Raw genomic sequence first — 22,007 nt, 5'->3', positions numbered from 1 at the left:
ATTCGGGGTGTTACAGTGAGGAGCGCCTTCAGGTTCCCGAGGGCTTCCTCGGCCTCAGAGGTCCAAGTGAAGCACTCGGCCTTCCTTAAGAGGCGGTACAGAGGTAGACCTCTTTCGCCGAGGCGCGAGATGAAGCGGCTCAGAGCCGCGAGACATCCCATGACCCTCTGTACGCCTTTCAAGTCCTTGATGGGCCCCATGCTGGTGATGGCTGCGATCTTCTCTGGGTTGGCTTCGATGCCCCGCTCGGAGACGATGAACCCCAAGAGCATGCCTCGGGGCACCCCGAAGACACTTTTCGGGATTGAGCTTGACGCCTTTCGCCTTGAGACATCGGAATGTCACTTCAAGGTCGGAAAGGAGGTCGGAGGCTTTCCTCGTCTTGACTACGATGTCATCGACGTAAGCCTCGACCGTGCGGCCAACGTGTTCACCGAACACATGGTTCATGCACCGCTGGTACGTCGCGCCCGCATTCCTCAAGCCGAACGACATGGTGACATAGCAGTACATGCCGAAGGGTGTGATGAAAGAAGTCGCGAGCTGGTCGGACTCTTTCATCCTGATTTGGTGATATCCTGAGTAGGCATCGAGGAAAGACAGGGTTTCGCACCCAGCAGTGGAATCCACGATTTGATCGATGTGAGGCAGAGGGTAGGGAACCTTCGGACATGCCTTGTTTAGACCAGTGTAGTCTACACACATCCGCCATTTCCCCCCTTTCTTTCTCAGAAGCACAGGGTTGGCAAGCCATTCGGGATGGAATACCTCTTTGATGAACCCTGCCGCCATTAGCTTGTGGATCTCCTCGCCTATGGCTCTGCGCTTCTCCTCGTCGAATCGGCGCAGAGGCTGCTTGACGGGTCAGGCTCCGGCTCGGATGTCCAGCGAGTGCTCGGTGACATCCCTCGGTATGCCGGGCATGTCCGAGGGACTCCACGCGAAGACGTCGGCGTTCGCGCGGAGAAAGTCGACGAGCACTGCTTCCTATTTGGGATCGAGCCCGGAGCCGATCCGGATCTGCTTGGAGGCGTCGCTGCTGGGGTCGAGGGGGACGACCTTAACCGTCTCCGCTGGCTCAAAGTTGCCGGCATGACGCTTCACGTCTAGCACCTCCTTAGAGAGGCTCTCCAGGTCGGCGATGAGGGCCTCGGACTCGGCGAGGGCCTCGGCGTACTCCACGCACTCCACGTCGCATTCGAATGCGTGTTTGTACGTGGGGCCGACGGTGATGACCCCGTTGGGGCCCGGCATCTTGAGCTTCAGGTAGGTGTAGTTGGGGACGGCCATGAACTTCGCGTAGCATGGTCTTCCCAGTACCGCGTGGTAGGTTCCTCGGAACCCGACCACCTCGAACGTCAGAGTCTCCCTTCGGAAGTTGGAGGGTGTTCCGAAGCAGATGGGAAGGTCGAGTTGTCTGAGGGGCTGGACGCGCTTCCCAGGAATGATCCCATGGAAGGGCGCAGCGCCTGCCCGGACGGAGGACAGATCGACACGCAGGAGCCCGAGGGTCTCGGCGTAGATGATGTTGAGGCTGCTGCCTCCGTCCATGAGGACCTTGGTGAGCCTGACGTCGCCGATGACGGGGTCGACGATGAGCGGGTATTTCCCTGGGCTCGGCACATGGTCGGGGTGGTCGGCTTGGTCGAAGGTGATGGGCTTGTCGGACCATTCTAGGTAGACTGGCGCCGCCACCTTCACCGAACAGACCTCCCGGCGCTCTTGCTTGCGGTGCCGAGCCGAGGCGTTCGCCGCTTGCCCACCGTAGATCATGAAGCAGTCGTGGACCTCGGGGAACTCTCCTGCTTGGTGATCTTCCTTCTTATCGTTGTCGTGGGCCCTGCCACCCTCCGCGGGTGGCCCGGCCCTGTGGAAGTGGCGCCGAAGCATGACGCACTCCTCAAGGGTGTGCTTGACGGGCCCCTGGTGATAGGGGCACGGCTCCTTGAGCATCTTGTCGAAAAGGTTGGCACCTCCGGGGGGTTTCCGAGGGTTCTTGTACTCGGCGGCGGCGACAAGGTCCGCGTCGGCGGCGTCGCGTTTCGCTTGCGACTTCTTCTTGCCCTTCTTCTTGGCGCCGCGCTGAGTTGACGCCTCGGGGGCATCTTCCGATGGGCGGCCCTGGGGCTGCTTGTCCTTCCGGAAGATAGCCTCGACCGCTTCCTGGCCGAAGGCGAACTTGGTGGCGATGTCCATCAGCTCGCTTGCCCTGGTGGGGGTCTTGCGACCCAGCTTGCTCACCAGGTCGCGGCAGGTGGTGCCAGCGAGGAACGCGCCGATGACATCCGAGTCGGTGATGTTGGGCAGCTCGGTGCGCTGCTTCGAGAATCGCCGGATGTAGTCCCGGAGAGACTCTCCCGGCTGCTGTCGGCAGCTTCGGAGGTCCCAGGAATTCCCGGGGCGCACGTACGTGCCCTGGAAATTGCCGGCGAAAGCTTGGACTAGGTCGTCCCAGTTGGAGATCTGCCCCGGAGGCAGGTGCTCTAACCAGGCGTGAGCGGTGTCGGAGAGGAACAGGGGGAGGTTGATGAGGTTGTCATCGTCCGTTCCACCTAGTTGGCAGGCCAGACGGTAGTCCACGAGCCACAGTTCCGGTCTCGTCTCCCCCGAGTACTTTGTGATAGTAGTCGGGGGTCGGAACCGGGTCGGGAACGGCGCCCGTCGTATGGCCCGGCTGAAGGCCTGCGGACTGGGTGGTTCGGGCGAGGGACTCCAATCCTCCCCGCTGTCGTAGCGTCCCCCACGCCTGGGGTGGTAGCCTCGGCGCACCCTCTCGTCGAGGTGGGCCCGACGGTCGCGGTGATGGTGCTCGTTGCCAAGGCGACCCGGGGCCGCAGGCGCTGTGTTGCGCGTGCGCCCGGTGTAGACCGAGGCTTCCCGCATGAATCGGGAAGTCGCGGCATGAGGTTCCGAGGGGTACCCATGCCTTCGGAAGGCGGAGCTCTCGGCCCGTCAGACCGCGGCGCCTTCCAGGAGATTCTTGAGCTCTCCCTGGATTCGCCGCCCCTTGGTGGTTGATGGCTCCGGCATCGCGCGGAGGAGCATTGCTGCTGCAGCCAGGTTCTGGCCGACCCCACTAGATGTGGGTGGCGGCCTGACCCTGACGTCGTTGGCGATGCGGTGCTGGAAGCCCTGGGGTAGATGACGTATTTCTCCGGCCGGAGGTTGGCCCGCCCATGCCTGCCCGACGTCCCGGCGGATCGGCTCAAGCGCTCCTGCTCCCTCGTCGAGCCTGGCCTGCACCCCGCGGATTTGCTCGAGCTGTGGGTCATGGCCCCCCGCCTGAACGGGGACCACAGCTAGCTCCCGTGGGATATTAACGCGAGGCACCGGCCTAGGGAGATCACCGTCCTCCGGCATGCCGAGATGGTTGCCTTCGGAGGGACCCCCTAGATCGACGTGGAAACATTCGCGGCTTGGGCCGCCGTCCTCATCGCCGAGGCTACGGCTACCGTCGGAACAGTCGGAAAGGCAGTAGTCGCATGCGGTCATGAAGTCCCGCATTGCACTGGGGTTGCCAAGTCCAGAGAAATCCCAGCAGAAGCTAGGCTCGTAGTCTTCCTCGGACCCAGAGGGCCCGTAGGTCGAGACGTCCGTCAGCCGGTCCCAAGGTGACCGCATACGAAACCCCAGAGGGTTTGGGCTCGCCTCTACGAGAGCGCCCGCTAAAGCGAAGCCGCTAGGCGGGTCGAGGCTGAATCCGAATGACGTGGGATGGGAATCGGTCGGTACCTCTTGGTCGACGGGCGGTGATGAAGTCATGTCAGGGGCTGACTGCATCGTCGTCTCTGGTACGAGGGTGACGTCCAGCAAGCCTTTCGCGAGCGCGCTGGCGTCGTCCGTTTGCCCGGAATCGGCGCGTTGCGGGGAGACGGCGCTCGTCTTCGTCTCAAGCGCGAGGTCGATGCCCGGTGCGCCCCCCGTTGGGGTGCTGGCGCTATCGACTCGCTCGATAGCCGACGAGGCGCTGCCTCCTGCTTGGCCTTGGTTGCCCCGCCTTCCCCTCCGTCGGCGGGGAAGAGGGCGGGGCGAGCTCGAAGGTTGTTCTTCCACCACGCGGGGAAGATGTCGTCGATTCCGCCGCCGGCGGGCGGACTGTCGGCTGCTGTTGCCGCTGACGCCCGGCGGTGGAATGAGTATCATGTCGTAGCTGCCGTCGAGGGACATGAACTCAAGACTCCCGAAACGGAGCACCGTCCTGGGTTGGAGAGGTTGCTGGAGACTGCCCATCTGGAGCTTGACGGGAAGCTGTTCGTCAACACGCAGCAGGCCCCTACCTGGCGCGCCAACTGTCGGCGTTCCGAGACCGGGGGGGTCCCTAAGCCGACGAGTGAATGTCGCCGCGTGCCCCAGCCCAGATGGGTCGACGCAAGGCCGAGCGCGAAGGGGGGAAGTGAGGTGGCCGGAGATGGGCGTGAGAGAGGTGGAAATCCCGCGGCCTTCGTGTTCGTCCCGCACCCAGGTCGGGTGCGCTTGCAGTAGGGGGTTACAAGCGTCCACGCGGGAGAGGGAGCGAGCGGCCTCACGCGAGCGCCTGTCTCGTCCTCGTCCCCGCGCGACCAACCGTCTCTAAGAGGGCCCTGGTCCTTCCTTTTATAGGCGTAAGGAGAGGATCCAGGTGTACAATGGGGGTGTAGCAGAGTGCTACGTGTCTAGCGGGGAGAGCTAGCGCCCTAAGTACATGCCGTTGTGGCAGCCGGAGAGATTTTGGCACCCTGCTGGTGTGATGTCGTGGCCGTCGGAGGAGCGCTGAAACCTGGCGGAGGGACAGCTGTCGGAGCTGTTGAGTCCTTGCTGACGTCCTCTTGCTTCCGTAAGGGGGCTGAGAGCCGCCGTCGTCATAGAGTATGCGGGGCGCCATCATTGCCTATCTGGTGGAGCGAGCCAGATGGGACGCCGGTCTTGTTCCCCGTGGCCTGAGTCAGCTCGGGGTAGGGTGATGATGGCGCCTCCTGTTGCCGTGGCCGGTCTACGCCCTAGGTTGGGCGATGTGGAAGCTCCTCCGAAGCCGAGGTCGAGTCTATCTTCCGTGGCCGAGGTCGAGTCCAAGCCCCTAGGTCGGGCGAGGCGGAGACCGTCGGCAGAGGCCAGGGCGGAGTCCGAGCCCTGGGGTCGGGCGAAGCGGAGTTCGTCGTCTTCTGGGGCTGAGCCCGAGTCCGAGCCCTGGGTCGGGCAGAGCGGAGTTCGTCGTCTTCTGGGGCTGAGCCCAAGTCCGAGCCCTGGGTCGGGCGGCGCGGAGTTCGTCGTCTTCTGGGGCTGAGCCCAAGTCCGAGCCCTGGGTCGGGCGGAGCGGAGTTCGCCGTCTTCCGGGGCTTAGCCCAAGTCCGAGCCCTGGGTCGGGCGGAGCGGAGTTCGACGTCTTCCGGGGCTTAGCCCGAGTCCGAGCCCTGGGTCGGGCGGAGCGGAGTTCGCCGTCTTCCGGGGCTTAGCCCGAGTCCGAGCCCTGGGTCGGGTGGAGCGGAGTTCGCCGTCTTCCGGGGCTTAGCCCGAGTCCGAGTCCTGGGTCGGGCGGAGCGGAGCTTCCTATGGTGCCTGCGGCCGGACCTGACTGCCTGTCAGCCTCACTCTGTCAAGTGGCACCGCAGTCGGAGCGGCGCAGGCGGCGCTGTCTTTCTGTCAGACCGGTCAGTGGAGCGGCGAAGTGAAGGCGGTCACTTCGGCTCTGTCGGCTTGGGGGCGCGCGTCAGGATAAAGGTGTCAGGCCACCTTTGCATTAAATGCTCCTGCGACTTGGTCGGTTGGTGCGGCGATTTGGTCAGGGTTGCTTCTCGACGAAGACAGGGCCTCGGGCGAGCCGAAAATATGTTCGCCGCTGGAGGGGGGCCTCGGGCGAGACGGAGATCCTCCGGGGTCGGCTGCCCTTGTCCGAGGCTAGGCTCGGGCGAGGCGTGATCGAGTCCCTCGAATGGACTGATCCCTGACTTAATCGTACCCATCAGGCCTTTGCAGCTTTATGCTGATGGGGGTTACCAGCTGAGAATTAGGAGCCTTGAGGGTACCCCTAATTATGGTCCCCGACAATAGCCTGGAGGGGGGCCTCGGGCGAGACGGAGATCCTCCGGGGTCGGCTGCCCTTGTCCGAGGCTAGGCTCGGGCGAGGCGTGATCGAGTCCCTCGAATGGACTGATCCCTGACTTAATCGTACCCATCAGGCCTTTGCAGCTTTATGCTGATGGGGGTTACCAGCTGAGAATTAGGAGCCTTGAGGGTACCCCTAATTATGGTCCCCGACAATAGGCTTATATGATAACTTTGGAAAACGGTGGAATTTCACATTCTAAAAAAATAGCATATTCCATTAATAAGATTCCAATTCCTCAAAATGAAAGGAAACAAACGGGAACTTAAGCTAATTCAGTTTTATGTAAAATATATTTATATACTATTATTATCAAGATATCGAGATTTTTATGTGCTATATTTTTATGAGGAGTGAGCTGAAGAGCGTCCCTATAAGTTGTAGATTAGAAACAAATTCTACTGATACATAAAATCGTTTTCCATCCTCCACTGCATGAATTTGAGATAGACTTATATTTAAACTTTGAAAAATAGTGGAATATTAAATTACAAGCTAAATAGGTTATTTTATTAAGTAAATTCTAATTCCTTCAAAATGAATGGCTCCAAACGCCCCGTAAGAAAAAAAAATGATCAGGATAAAGGCTAAACCGTTTTCGTCCCATTTTTGTATTTGGCATCCCATTTTTCGTGTTGTTTTCACATTTCTTCGAAAAAATATGAATTATAGCAAAATAAAATTCACATTTCTTCAAAAAATTACGAATTCGAGCAGAAAAATATATAGAAAATGGTGGGGCATAAGACAGGCTTTGTCCTGACTACTTTCACCCCTATGCACAGCAATACAGAATTTTGAAAAATAGAATGGTCAAGAGAAAGAAGACCGACTAACGAGAGGAGAGGCACAAGAAACAAGGCATCTAGGGCACGAAAATTTGCTTACACGCTAAACATTAGCGGCAGCTATTGAAAATCGGTTCCAAAGGGGAACTACAGATGTTCAATTCAAAGCAGGATAAATACAAATAATTCGTACAAACATGAAACATTAGCCTACGCTGTAACCCATGTCAATATTAACAACTGCACCCAAGTAGCTGACATGTGCTGTATCAATCACGCACTCAAATAAAAATGTAGAACGTCAGACCAGCAGCGATGCTAACAAGTGTACCAAAAACAACCAAGAAGACACATGTTCTTAGCACATAAGCTACACTTTGAAGCCGTCATAGATAAACTCATGGAAATTCTCGCCCAGATACTAGGGAACTATTATGAAACATCTGTGCCATACAAAATGTCGAAACACTAGTAACTAGTTGTCTGCTCTATCAGTGGATGCTGCAACAAAGACATGCTATCGATAAATAGCTGCTGCTAGTGAAGGAACACTACAACCAACACATGGACGCTTCACCACTTTTAGCCTTATGAAGCTCTTCAACTCAAGGAATCCAAAATCCTCACATCATGCTTCTTGCGCCTGCATCGGTGATGGCTCTTCTGCTCCCCAAAGTTATTGTCGCCATCGATTTTCATTTTGTTCATATCTGCAATGGAGAAGAAAAGAACCGTGATCAGGAAAGCTTCTAGGAGCACACATATAAAGAGCATATATTGCAACATAAAAACAAAATCCAATAACGTTCCGGTAGTTGTAGCTGCAAGAAACCGATATCATTATACGAGGGCCATGGGTTCATGATAGCATGATCACAATTGCGCCAGACAACCACCAAGTCAGTTGAATGCAGCAAACATAAGGACTAGTCATCTATCCAAAACGGTGCAAGTGTATGGCAAGTCAAACTTTGCAAAAGGACAACATTTGCAATTCTGGAAGTATGGTCAAAAGATTTCCCCCCCTTAAATCCTTAATCAAGACCTAATGTAGCAATTTTGATTTTTTTCAAATCTTACCCTAGTGTACAAGTGCATTGAATTACCAAGGTATATGAAATAAAACATTAGACATGTATGGACCAACAGTATTTCACATTGATAAAAAAAAGGTGTTGCAACAATCCTAGCATAGCAAGAGCCAGTACACTCATGGGTAATGCATAATTGCTAGTTTGCTAACTTGTCGTGTTGGGCTGACAACAGCATATCAGAGGACCAGGCCTCTGGGCAGGTGTGGAAGAGTTTGTTGTTTGCTTCTTACTTGTTCCCTCAAAGTAAGCTAGGAGTCATGGAAAAATTAAATGCTTCCTCAAAGGGTGGTCAAATTTCATTGTCATGGCTTCCCATCTATACAAGACGTGACATTATCATTTCACTAGGCAATCAAGAACTAGCCAAGATACACATCGGCGGATCAGAAATGGAGTAAAGGGAGGGCTAAATAATGAAAGACCAAAATCTTAGTAGCATTAAACTAAATGGTACAATAAATGTAACAAAGAACACAACCAATAACACCAACCTAAAATGCTCAAGCAACACTTATTAGAGCACCTGTGGGTAGAAAATTACCAAAAAAAAAAGATTTTATCCAACCCCAGTTGCTCGATGCGTGAAATTGCTTTCTCAGCAACTTCCAGCATTTAGCCAAAATTCCAGAATGCATTCGAACAAAATTGCCAAGAAAGCTGAAGACTCGAGGAACATTCCAAACCCCCTAACTGATGGATTAGCCAATTATGTTATAGTGTTATTTTCATTGACACCGTGCAAGGGAGGGAAGCTGCAGCTCCCAAGCTGAGCAAATTCCAGAGCTGAACAGTGAAAAACAGAATAATTTGGGAGGGAACAGAATCTCGCCACAAATAATAAAAGGATTCACTGGCACCATGAGCCATTGTCCCCTCCCTGACAATGTGTGAAAGCCAGTGGCCTGATTGGGGCCTCGATGCTGCAGCGGTGCCTGTATGAACACTTGGAGCACTGGCCACCAGACATATGGCACCTCACCTTACAGTATCTCATGAGCGGGGTCTGGGAACAAGGGCACTGCCGGCTGCAACATGAAAAAGAAGCGCCTGATATTAAGTGCTACTTGGACCGGACTTGGGCTATAGCCGCAACCTTCGCTTCCCCCCCCCCCCCCCCCCCCGGCCCCCCCACCACACAAAAAAAAACTAGGCCCTAGAACCAACCCTGAAATTACATACATAGATTTTGTTCATGGATTAACGGAATTGCGCAAGAGCTCTATGCCTCTACTATTGTATGAGTCTCTTTCTGCGTATGGCACCCCCACTCCCTTTGGCAGCATCTTATAAGTCACGACTTAATTTGAAAGCCATATTTCGACCCAGACGCTTTTGGAATGCTTCTAATAACCAACGAATGGCAAGTGCTCTTCCTTGTTCATATCCTGTTTCAATAGGAGCTTTCCGTGTCGATCCTTTTTCATTACGTCTTGTTTTTTCCTAAATTGGGAGTCACTCTACGCATTGCCCCTTCTTCAGCCATATGCTTGATCAATTTCACACAATTACCTTATCAGATAATTGGTGCATGCAATAACTTGGTCCATTTCTTCTGAATTTTCATGGTCTAGCAGCCTCAGCAGAGGCTGTGTTTCCAAAAATAAATAAGTGGGCAAATAAAATAAAAGAATTCATGTGGAATCAATCTGAAACCAGACTTATGGCACACTATTCTTTCAGATGAATCTGGCATTAACAGTACTTACTGCTATGATCCTTAGGTCATTTGGGGATAACCATTGCCAGAAAAATGGGTGGAGAAAGTCGGCGAGGATAGACTGGAGTAATTTGGGGGAATTCGATTAATTCTTCTTCATTGCCTGATTGAAAGAAGACACCATCCCATCCTTATATAGATGAGAGGAGACTTGACTCCTAAGAAACTAATCTTTAGAAATAAGGAAGTAACCTGATGTAATCTAATCTATTCCCCAATCCTTACCCCTTGCCATGAGAAGCAGGTTGGCTGGCCCTCCGGCCACCCATAACACTTCTCCCTCATTTCCGAGCAGCTCAGCCACTAGCTGCCACAGACCTTTCTTAGGACTAGACTCATGGTTAAGCCTTTTTACATCTAGACTTACCTTTGTTATTTAAAACTAAAACACACAAAAAAAATATGGACTCTTTATTGTTACCGTGTCCCCAACAGATGGTGAACCCAATCCTGAGGCACAAGGAGATAGCACACCAAAACAACTTCCATGATGACGGTGCACCACCTGTTGGGTGGCATAGTTGCAACCTCTGGTGCTACTGGTTCCGTTGAGGTGGAACATAATCGTCCCTGGCAGGCCGGCTCTACAGACCGCACCAGGAGTTCATGACTCATGAGACAACAGCATTCCCCCTGGATCCCATGGGAATAGCGCGACAGTTGGCTTCATGTGGGCTGAAGAGTGGAAGATGTAGCAGCCCACTAGTATGCCGTGCCTGCCCAGCAAAACCAAGGTGGGTGCCAGAACAGACGCGGCAGTCACCACAATTTTTGGCAAAGAATGAGCCGCTGTCGGTGCTGACACTGTATTGCGCTGGTCGATCGCTGCACAGGGAAGCTCCATACCCAGACCTCTAATTCGATTGGAGCCGCAGGAATTATAGGTGAGTTTGAGCGGCAAGTGCAGGCTGCTATTCGCCGCGGCACTGGGCTGATCGGCACACACATCGTCTGCACCATTCAACAAACATGAAAACCTCGCCCTGCTGCTTGCAGGCACATGGTTATCTGCTCCTCCAATGGTGACCATATGAGGGTCCTAGCTCTGACAGCTAAACACTGCTCCCCACAGAGAGACTGCTGCTACCTGCTCCTCCAATGATGGCCGCATGAGGGGCCCTGGGGCTGACAACCAGACGCTGCTCCCCACAGAGAGACTGCACCAGCCGGCATGCCAGGAGTCCACATGCTGCTGCCTATAGGCGCACTGCTGCCCAGCGTTCATGCTCCTTTGCGTTGATCCAGTCGAGGAGGCAGAGGACCAGTGCCTCCATGCAATCCAGCGATGTGGAGACACGATGGAACTTCTCCGAGATGTGAAGGAGCCCCTAATCGAGGGTGCAGAAAGAATCGGTACTAGAAGCCTGGGATTGAATCGAAATCAAAGCGATCTGATACCAGATGTTATGATCCTTAGATCATTTGGGGATAACCATTACCAAGAAGATGGTTGAGACAAATCGGCATGGAGGGAGACTACAGTGGTTTGGGAGAATTGGATTAATTCTTCTTCATTACCTGATTGAAAGGAGACACCATCCCATCAGAGGAGATTTGACCTTTATGAAGCTAATCTTTAAAAATAAGTAACCAGATATGATCTAATCTAATCTCCTTCCTAATCCTTATCCCTCGCCATGAAAGGCCATAACACTTACCCTAAGCCAGCTTGCTAAATTTTACTTGCAAAAGAAATAGTAAATGAAATATGTCCAAAATTAAAATGTCAATGAGATTTCATGCATATCAAAGCCAATCTTGAAACAAATGGAAATATCGAAAAAATGTATCAACAAAAAAGACACCGAACATAAGAAAGTCATATCAAAATGAACCAGATCGCATGATTACAACAAAGGAATATTTGGTTAGATTGCATAAACCCATTAGGAGTGTCTGCTACCAGTTTCAAACAGGGCCAGCTTTGACATGATTAAAATTGCAGTACCACAGGATCAGTCTCAGATATTTTGAGGGAAAGGGATCAAAATGTGCTTGTTAAGAACATACCATGTACACGCCAACCTAAACAAGAAATCATGTTTCAAAATTTATTGTGTTGTTTGCATTAGTTACATTAGACTAATCTGAAGCTCACATGTCTCAATAAAAATAAATCTAGAGATAATATACATGAACTGATATGCATATAGAAAGCATGCCTCACACGAGACCAAACTATCTCATGTAACATTATACTTCAACGTGAATATAAGTCATTTTAGGCTTGTCGCATGTCAAAAGTTTTTAGCTTTGACCATCTGTAGCTACACAATCATATAGATTGGAAAAAAATAACATTGCTATTACTACATGAAAAAAATACTCCCATAATATAAACTCACTACATCCCAAAATTATAAGTGTATTTTGTACAGGGAAAGTGAAATTTGACAAAATTCGACCAACAATAGTCAAGTTATATACTACCTCCATTCTTAAATATATGATGCTGATGACTTTTTTTGGAAGCTTTGACCCCTCGTCTTATTCAGAAAAAAGTGAATTGTCATTTATTTTCTTATGATTTGTTTTATCACTTAAGGTTGTTTGAGCATGATTTGAAATTTTACATTTTCGAATAAATATTTTGAATAAAACGAGTGGTCAAAGTTTTCAAAAAAAATCAACGACGTCATATATTTAAGAACGGAGGGAGTAGAAGTTTAGGACACAAAACATGCATTAGTATATTTGCATTCAAGGTGCCTCCAAAATTATATTGATTGTTTAGCAAATGACAACATATTGTAAGAGAAATTAAAGGTCAAATCAATTTTGTATGACTTTTCTCTTATCAAAATACGCTTCTCATTCTAGGGCAAAGGAGTAACTCTTTAGTTATTTTTTACTCAGTTCCATCTTGTAGGCCACATCAATGCCATGAAAAACAAATATTTGTGATCTTGTTTTTAAAAAATATGTATTTGTGATTCGAAGTATAAAGGAATATTTATCAGGCAGTCATTTTGTCAGCCATACCACTACAAGCATATTGTATGGGTATTGGGTAACTAAATGCATTTCCCCTAAAAACTATTTCAACTCAACTAACCCACTGCAAATATTTATTGGTCAGACATCAACAGCAACGAACGCTCTATATCATTTGATCCCGAACAAGAAATATCCATGGACACCGGTAAAGATGGTAATGCGGACCCGATCCCCGATCCCCTGTAGGGAATTCCTCCATTAAGGGATGAGAATGGAAAAGTTTCTTTCCTCGGATGTAAATGGGGAAAAATCTCCTCCTGGCGGGTAACCGGGGACAAGAAAGCATTCTCCGTTCTCGTTCCCCGCGGGGACCCGTTAAACTTGCACGTGACGATGTTTTCGTGTACTAGTAAATGATAAAAAATAAATAATTATCTTGTTAAAAGATCACTCATTGTATAAATGTGTTCATTTTGAAATACACATAATGATTTCTTACATCTGACAATGTGTATAAGTGACAATGTTTTGCATTAGTAACACAGTACGTATGTCCTAATTATAATTTAAGCGGGGACGGGATCCCGTCGGGGATTTATCCCCGCGTGAAACGGGGATGGGGAAGAAATATCCCCTGCAAGCATTTGTGGGGATCCCCGTGGGGAAATTTTTTCGTCGCGGGGACGGGGAGCTATTCCTCAATGGGGAATTCCCCATTGCCATCCCTAGACACCAGAATCTCAATCTACAAAGTTAACAAACTAACAAACATATTCTAAATCAAAGTGCACACAGTAATGGTGAGAACAGTGTCAATAGCTCAGATATATATGGAGAGTCGAGGATACTAAAAGCTGAAAGCAGTGACTATCCAAAGAATTGAATTCAAGGACGCTTATCACCTCCAATCACCCCGCCCCAGAACAGCTGCTGCCTCCCATCCTCCTCCTCTTCGTCGATTTCATCTCCATATCCCAGCTCCACGTCGCCACGGTACCCAGGTTCGCTCCCATATTCAGAATCGGTGACTGCTGCCTCCGCTGCAGCGCCGACCCCACCACTCCAGACACCAACCCCACCAACAGGCGACGGGCCGAACTCCGTCGCCATCGGCACGTCCCTCATCCGCACCTCCCCGACATCCGACGCCCACATCTCCCCGCTGGAGTCAGTGGCACCGCCGCCGCCACCACCACCGGCGCCGCACGTGAAATGGAAGTCGGAGCACGTGCCGGATCTCCGGCGGTCGCTGCTGCGGCCGGACACGGACCGCGAGCCCGGACCGCGGCGGCGCCGCTTGCGGAGCCCGAACCACCGGAAGGATCCGCCGCTACCGCCCCCCGAGGGGGCAGGCGTCGGAGTCTCCGCATCGGGGAGGCGGGCCGAGGAGGGGGGAGCCGTGGAGCGGTCCGTGAGACATGGCTTCTTGTGGAAAGGGTGCCAGGAGGCGACAGCCTCGGCGAGGAGGAGGTGCGGCGGGTGATGCCGAACCTGCGGGGCACGCGGTGTCATCGGCGACGGAGGTGGGGACGCGTCGGGGTTTGGGCTGGGAAGTTGGCACGGTGGTGCCGCTGATCTCATTTTGTCCGGAGGGAAGCAATGTCTGAATTTTTTTCTACTAGAAATACAAGCTATGAAAAATGCAAAAAAGAAAAACAGAAAAGACTAAATAGGAAACTTTGTCTTTTACTACTCTCATGGCCCCAGCTTCGAACACTGGAGTTGTACTAAATAATTTTAAAACAAATTTGACGAACATATAGAAAGATAAGATATACTAAACAGTTTTTTTTTTGAAGAAACCGTTTCTTATGAACACTAGATGGCGCAGGTATCTCTAGTCGTGTTATCTATCTTACCTCTTATTTTAAATTACACTATATAAATAATGCAATTTATATTTTAGTGTAAAACAATATTTTTATATGATTATATACACGATCTATTCTCCACAACTTTAAAATCCTTTTTAAGTGTGAAGCGGTCTATTTTTAGGTAAATAGCCAGAGTTGTAAAAACGTGGCTCGTACTCTTACTCCTTTAGGAGAACATTTAAATAAGAGTGACGGCAGAACATGCTTATAGAGCATATTCAATTTTATATATATATATATATATATATATATATATATATATATATATATATATATATATATATATATATATATATATATATATATATATATATATATATATATATATATATATATATATATATATATATAGGGAAGAGGTAATGGAAGCCCTGGGCTTCCCCTACTAATGGAAGCCCTAGTCAGGACGCGGTCAACCCAGCACCCGCGCAGCCATGCAGTCAACAGCCAGGAATCCAGGACGATAAGCGCGTAAGGCAATATACGAATGCATATATATATGGATAAAGATGCGTAAACCATGCATAAAGGAATCTTTTGACGCCCGAAACACGTGGAATGAATATGACACTGTGGACAGCGTTTACGACTGCATAATGACATATACTTGACAGCATAAATCATGCAATATGTGGTTCTGGTTCTGGCTCGGGCGGATTCCAGCTTAAACCGTGAGCTAAAACAGCGTAAATGAGTTCGAAATTTAGCGTAAATCCTATTTCTGTTTTGTAACAGCAAACGAGGCCTAAAATTACGGCGTGAAAATCGCGTGCAACCGATCGTGCGCGGGTCCTTGCTCGGGCCGATTCCAGCATAAACTGTGAGCTAAAACAGCGTAAATGAGTACAAAAATTTAGCGTAAATCTTATATATGTTTTGTAACAGCAAATGAAGCCTAAAATTACGGCGTGAAAATTGTGTGCAGCCGATCGTGCACGGGTTCTGGCTCGGGCGGATTCCAGCGTAAAACGTGAGCTAAAACAACGTAAATTAATACGAAATTTAGCGTAAATCATTTATCTGTTTCGTAACAACAAATAGGTCCCGAGATTACGGCGTGAAAATTATGTGCGGCCGAGTGCGCAGGTTCTGGCTCGAATGGATTTTAGCGTAAACGTGAACCTAAACATCGTAAATTAGTACGAATGTTAGCGTAAATCGTATATCTGTTTCGTAATGGCGAATGGAGCCGAAATTTACGGCGCGAAAATCGCGCGTCACCGGACATACGCGGGTTTTGGCTCGGACGGATTTATGCGTAAAACGTGAACCAAAACAACGTAAATGAGTACGAATTTTAGCGTAAATCATTCATCTGTTTCATAATAACGAATGTAGACCGAATATATCTCTCTGCGCACGAGGTTGTCATAAAATGCATCAAGAAATATCGTAAATTGGAGTAAATACAACAAGAAGTGATCTGAGGTAATTGTGGCGTAAAATGCAAGCTACCCATCTACAGGAGAACTGTTTTAGATTTTACAATAAGATATAAGAGATAATTATTCCTGTACTCAACTATGATAATGTCGTGTTTACATTTTAGTTGTTGGTACATACACGCAAAACTATGTTCCACCGTAACACCATTGTTAGCAAAAAAAAGTGAGTTCAAAAGGCTCTTCCAGCTTTCCTAATATGGAGAAAACCATCGAGGTCCATATCTGCAAACGTAACATGAACTGTTAATATGATCTTTCCTTGTTAATATGATATACTTTTCTAGCTTGTTATGACTAACATAACCTACAGTCTAAACTGAATGCACACTTGAGTTAGAAGATCAGATTACCAAAAGAAAAATCTCTTGAGTTAGAAGATCAGATTACGACGAAAAGGTGCAAATATACACACCCTGCTACATTAAAACTCAGCTCTCTTTTCATCCGAATCCTTAATCTAAAGCCATGCTACACTGAATCTCCTGCTTACCTAAGTTCACTTCAGTTTTAGACTATGCAAACAAACAGATGCATATGGCTATAAGCCCCTCTCCATCCAATTACTTGAAAAACGGTTTCATTTTTATGCAATATTGAATTATAGAAATCAATGAAGGCCCTCTCAAAATCCAGCAAAGAAATGTTTAGAAAATTAGAATCGGGCAGTGATCATAAATAGTAGTAATTGGTAAAAGTCTATCTACTATAGCATACGGCATTGACAATCACAACTAAAAATAGTATTGATAATTCAACCTGTACACATACATGAAAGATGCAAAAGTCTATTAGGAGAGGCAATAATTCCTCAAAATTGATCAAATTAGGTTACACCATGCTAATAAAAGTTTGAACAATTATTCCGATTCCAGAAAACCAAGAAACCATTCAAGCATCTTCAAACACATTATCATAACTGATAGAGGGTCGCGACAACTGAGCTGATTGAAAGTGTGGATGTACACACAGACTACCCAAATCAGAGTTATAGCCGATACAGAATTGGGGTGCCTATATCTTTTTTATATAAATCATGTAGTTGCTCCTAGGTTTGTCCAGTTTATTTAGGGGAAATATAACTTGGATCTACGTATTTACCAAAAGAACATAAAAATGTTATAGAACTGGTGGTCTACGTGTTTATAATGCGGAGCGTACACGAGATCTGGTAATTGAGCATAATAACACATTCAAATTAGCATAAAAGATGTGTTTAGGAATAAAAATCACAAGAGCAGGGCGAGATGAGTAAAGAATGCACCAGAACCAGGAGGGGCACTTGGCGATGAGGTTGTCGCCGGCGAGGATGAACCCGGGGATGGAGAGGAAGCCCTTCTCGAGGAAGACAGAAACGGTGTACGGGCCCATGACGGGAAGTTCGTAGGGCGCGGAGGCGGCGCGGGTATAGAACTGGTGGTCTACGTGTTTATAATGCGGAGCGTACACGAGATCTGGTAATTGAGCATAATAACACATTCAAATTAGCATAAAAGATGTGTTTAGGAATAAAAATCACAAGAGCAGGGCGAGATGAGTAAAGAATGCACCAGAACCAGGAGGGGCACTTGGCGATGAGGTTGTCGCCGGCGAGGATGAACCCGGGGATGGAGAGGAAGCCCTTCTCGAGGAAGACAGAAACGGTGTACGGGCCCATGACGGGAAGTTCGTAGGGCGCGGAGGCGGCGCGGGCGTGGTCCGGAGCGGGCGAGGGCGTGGATGGATCGCTGGTTGTCGGCGGCTGGGCGAGTCCGGAGGGGGCGAGGGGGCGAACGGATCGCTGGTGCCCGGCGGCTGGGCAAGCCCGGAGGGGGCAAGGACGCGGACGCATCACCGGTGCCCGGCGGCTGGGCGAGTTCCGAGGGGGCGAGGACGCGGACGGATCTGAGCGAGGATGGAGGTGGTGGCCGGCGGCTGGGCAAGGACGCAGACGCTAGGGTTCGGCCGCCGCGAGAGTTACGGGAGAGATGAGCTGAAAAAATGAGTGCTCGGTTCATTGATTCGTGGGCCCGATAGACGTAAGCTGCCCAGATTGCGGGGACACGATCTTTTCGTGGGCCCGGATGCCGCGAAACATGCGCACACCAAAAGTGTGTAAAACGTAACGGGATTGAGCATAACGCGTAGTTATAATTGACGTAACTAGGTGGTACAGTCAGCGTCTGGTCGGTACGGTGCGGTCAGCGCACCTGGTCGGGGCTTCCATTAGTTAGAGAGAGCCCAGGGCTCTAAATACTATCTATATATATATATATTCAACTATATATATATTATAAGCTCTGGTCTTCTAATAACTAGAGAATGCTTAGGTTCACCGGTGCCAGCCGATTCAGCCGCACCAGGTTCGGGCGGCTATAAAAACACCCCCAGACCGCCAGAGGTTATGTTTTAGCGTCAGCGGCGGTTCCTCGGATGTGAGGACTTTGATGTTAATGCTTGTAATGAACGTCTTATCGCTATTACAAAATTGAATGATGAAGTGGCAAGTCTAATGCTCAACTTAAGACTTGCAAAGGTGACTTTGATAAGTTAAAATTTGCTAGGGACGCCTACACGATTGGTAGACACCCCTCAATTAAGGATGGACTTGGCTTTCGCAAGGAAGCTAAGAACTTAACAGGCCAAAGAGCTCCCATTCGCAACAAGGAGAAAGGAAAGGCCCTATGGCTAGTAACATTCAAAGAAATCATGCGTTCATTTATGATAAGAAATTCTTTAGGAATGCTCATATGAGTTATGATGCTTATGATTCACATGCTATGATTGCTTCAAGTTCTACTCTTGTGCATGGTAGAAATATACCTAGGAAAAATCATGTTTTGCATCATGTACCTAGGAAAATGCATAATGAATCTGCTACTGTTTTCCATGCTTGCAACACATCTTTTGTATTTACTTGTAAAAATAAAAAGGTGGTTGCTCGGAAGTTGGGGGCCAAATGCAAGGGGGACAAGACTTGCATTTGGGTCCCAAAAGCTATTTTGACTAACCTTGCAGGACCCAACAAGAGTTGGGTACCTAAAACCCAAGCCTAATTTGCCTTGCAGGTTTATGCATCCGGGGGCTCAAGCTGGATTATCAACAGCGGATGCACAAACCACATGACGGGGGAGAAGAAGATGTTTACCCCTACGTCAAGAACAAGGATTCCCAAAATACAATCATATTTGGAGATGGGAATCAAGGCAAGGTCAAAGGTTTGGGGAAAATAGCCATCACAAGCGAGCACTCTATCTCCAATGTATTTTTAGTAGAATCGCTAGGTTATAATCTTCTGTCTGTAAGTCAATTGTGCCACATGGGCTACAATTGTTTATTTACAAATGTTGATGTTTTTGTCTTTAGAAGGAGTGATGGTTCATCTCTACTACTATTAATTATCTAATGTAGGCGTTCACAGGTCCCAGATGGTGCACTGTTCTGCCATGGGACCGAGGATCCTCGCCATCAACGCCTTCCATCGTCGCTCCGACACCGCGCGCATCACGCAGTCCCTGCCCCTTTCGCGCTAGGGCTCAATCCCACCGCTCCGTCGCCGCCATCATCGCCTCCGCAGAATCCGCCGTGAGGACTGTGTCGCCCTAACCGCGTCCTTCCATCCATGGTTCTGCAGCCGCCGAAATCCTCCTCCGCCCCGAAATCCTCCCCCATCGCGCCCTTCCATCGACGACCATGGTGACCAGCCGCCGCACATGCCCCGGTCGTCGCCCTAACCGCGCCCTTACATCCGTTGATGGATTTCGGGGATGCATTGATGGTCCTCGCTCGACCCGCTCTCCTTCGATGGCGTCCACAGTGCACCCATGCTCCTACCCGGACGCGCCCCCCGCCCACCTCCCCCGCCGTGACAGTTGCCTCCCCATCCGCCGCCCCGCCCCATCAGCCGCATCATCCCGCCTTTTCCCCGAACCCCGCTCTGCGCCTCTCCCAAGCTCTGACGTGTCATCCCCACCCTCCCCCCGGAACCCCGATCGAGCAGCACCAGTCGCAGAATTATGGGCGAGCACCGCCGGCCACCATGGGCTTCGCCACCATCGGCGCCCTCCTCCTCGGCTCCGCGCCCACCTCCGGCACCAGCGACAGCGGCGGGGCGCCCAGGTCCACGGAGTCGTACATCTGGAGTCCTCTACAACATCAACACCGAGGAGTCCAGAATTGGCCTGTACAACGGTAATAGCCTTCCCCTTCTCCAACGCATTCGCTCCAAAGCGTCGTTTTCCTCAGATGCTAACCTTTTAGACCTATATTCGTTGTTGTCTGGTGTTGGAACCACCGGCGAATTGACGACGTTCACCGGCTGCAAGAAAACTGAGAACAAGAACACCAGAGAGCTCGAACGCTCCTGCACACAGAAGACAGAGTATTTTCCGCTCACGCCCACCCTGCGTAGTGCATCACAATGCATAGATAAACTAGGTTCCACAGCGCGATCCGAGTTCCCCGCCACGCCTCGCAGTTGCACGATGTGCCACCATTTTCAGGCGCTCGTGCGACATGCACGGCATGCGTGTCGTGGCGGGAGATACGCCTAGACGCGGTCACGGCGTGCTCTGGGCAGTCTCCAGAGAGCACCCAGATTCTACGCGAAAACGAAATATGCAGACTAACTAATGCACCTAGCTATGACAGGATTACAAACTGGTGAAAAATGCAACAAATCACCCCCTTAATCTTGTCATTCTTGAATTCTGACAATTCCCAGTTGCCTTCTTAGTTCTGAGAACTTCATTCTGCCGAGTGGCTTGGTCAGAGCATCAACTATCTATCTATCAGTGCTCACATGGTTTACATCCACCACCCCATTGCTGACACATTCACGAATATAATGGTACCTTGTATCTATGTGTTTGCTGCGATTATGATGCACATGATTTTTACTGAGTTCTTGAGCTGATCTGTTGTCGATCAGAAGCTTGAACCTTCTTATCTTCTCATTCAACAGATCACTGAGCAGCTTGCTCAACCACACACCCTGACAAGCAGCTGTAGCAACAGCAATATACTCAGCTTCACATGAGGATAAAGAAACCTCCTTTTGTTTTTGAGAAGCCCAAGTGATTATATTTCCTCCAAGAAAAAACACGACACCAGTAGTGTTTTTCCTTTTTTCAAGATCACTTGCATGGTCGCTGTCTGAATATCCCAACAATTCTGAGTTGTCCCCTTTTACATACCTACAGCCGTATTGTGTTGTACCAGCCACATATCTTACAATTCTTTTAATGGCAGTCCAGTGTTCAGAATTTGGTGTCTCCATAAACCAACTCACCATTCCCACATAATATGTTAGGTTAGGTCTGGTGTTTACAAGATATCTCAGACTCCCAACTATACTTTTGTACTTGGTAGCAGCTAACACCTTGTCAGGTTTTCCAGGTATTAACTTGCACTGTTGCTCCATTGGAATGTCAACTGGATTACACCCTTTCATCCCACAGACTTCAATGATTTTATCAGCATAGGCGCTTTGACAGATAGTGATTTCACCAGGCTTTTGTGTAACTTCTATACCAAGGTAATAACTCAGCAGTCCAAGGTCACTCATATTGAACCTTCCTTTCATTTGTTGTTTGAACACCTCTATCTCCCTGTTATCTGGCCCACAAATAATGAGATCGTCCACATATACACCTACGAGTAACAGAGACACATTCTTTCCATTTTTATAGATAACATGTTCTTCTGGGCTTCTTTTAAAATCCAAACTTACCAGCTCCTTGTCAAGTCTGGCATTCCAGGCTCTGGGAGCCTGTTTGAGTCCATATAATGCCTTGTTCAGCTTCAAGACCCTTTCTGCACAGGTTGGATCAGTGAAACTAGGTGGTTGTTTAACATAGACTTCTTCACAAAGTTCTCCATTTAAGAATGCAGATTTCACATCCATGTGATGCACCTCCCACTCCCTTTGTGCAGCTAGAGCCAGTAAAATTCTTACTGTCTCCAACCTTGCCACAGGAGCAAAAACTTCATCATAGTCTATCCCTTGGACTTGAGCATACCCCTTTGCAACCAGCCTAGCCTTATGTTTCACAATTTTCCCTGATGGATCTTTCTTTACCTTGAATACCCACTTCAG

General features: G+C 49.4%; 1 protein-coding gene across 1 annotated transcript; it reads right to left on the bottom strand.

The window, feature by feature from the left end:
- Window positions 1-7,268: 7,268 nt before the first annotated feature.
- Window positions 7,269-14,171, bottom strand: LOC100277428 (uncharacterized). Its single transcript, NM_001150990.1, is given in 2 exon segments — window positions 7,269-7,577; window positions 13,518-14,171. Coding segments are annotated over 2 exon segments (720 nt in total). The 5' UTR covers window positions 14,128-14,171; the 3' UTR covers window positions 7,269-7,467.
- Window positions 14,172-22,007: the final 7,836 nt, after the last annotated feature.

Source organism: Zea mays, chromosome 6 (genome assembly GCF_902167145.1).
Source record: "Zea mays cultivar B73 chromosome 6, Zm-B73-REFERENCE-NAM-5.0, whole genome shotgun sequence".
Classification (NCBI taxonomy): Eukaryota; Viridiplantae; Streptophyta; class Magnoliopsida; order Poales; family Poaceae; genus Zea; species Zea mays.
This window is presented reverse-complemented; position numbering and strand designations above follow the sequence as displayed.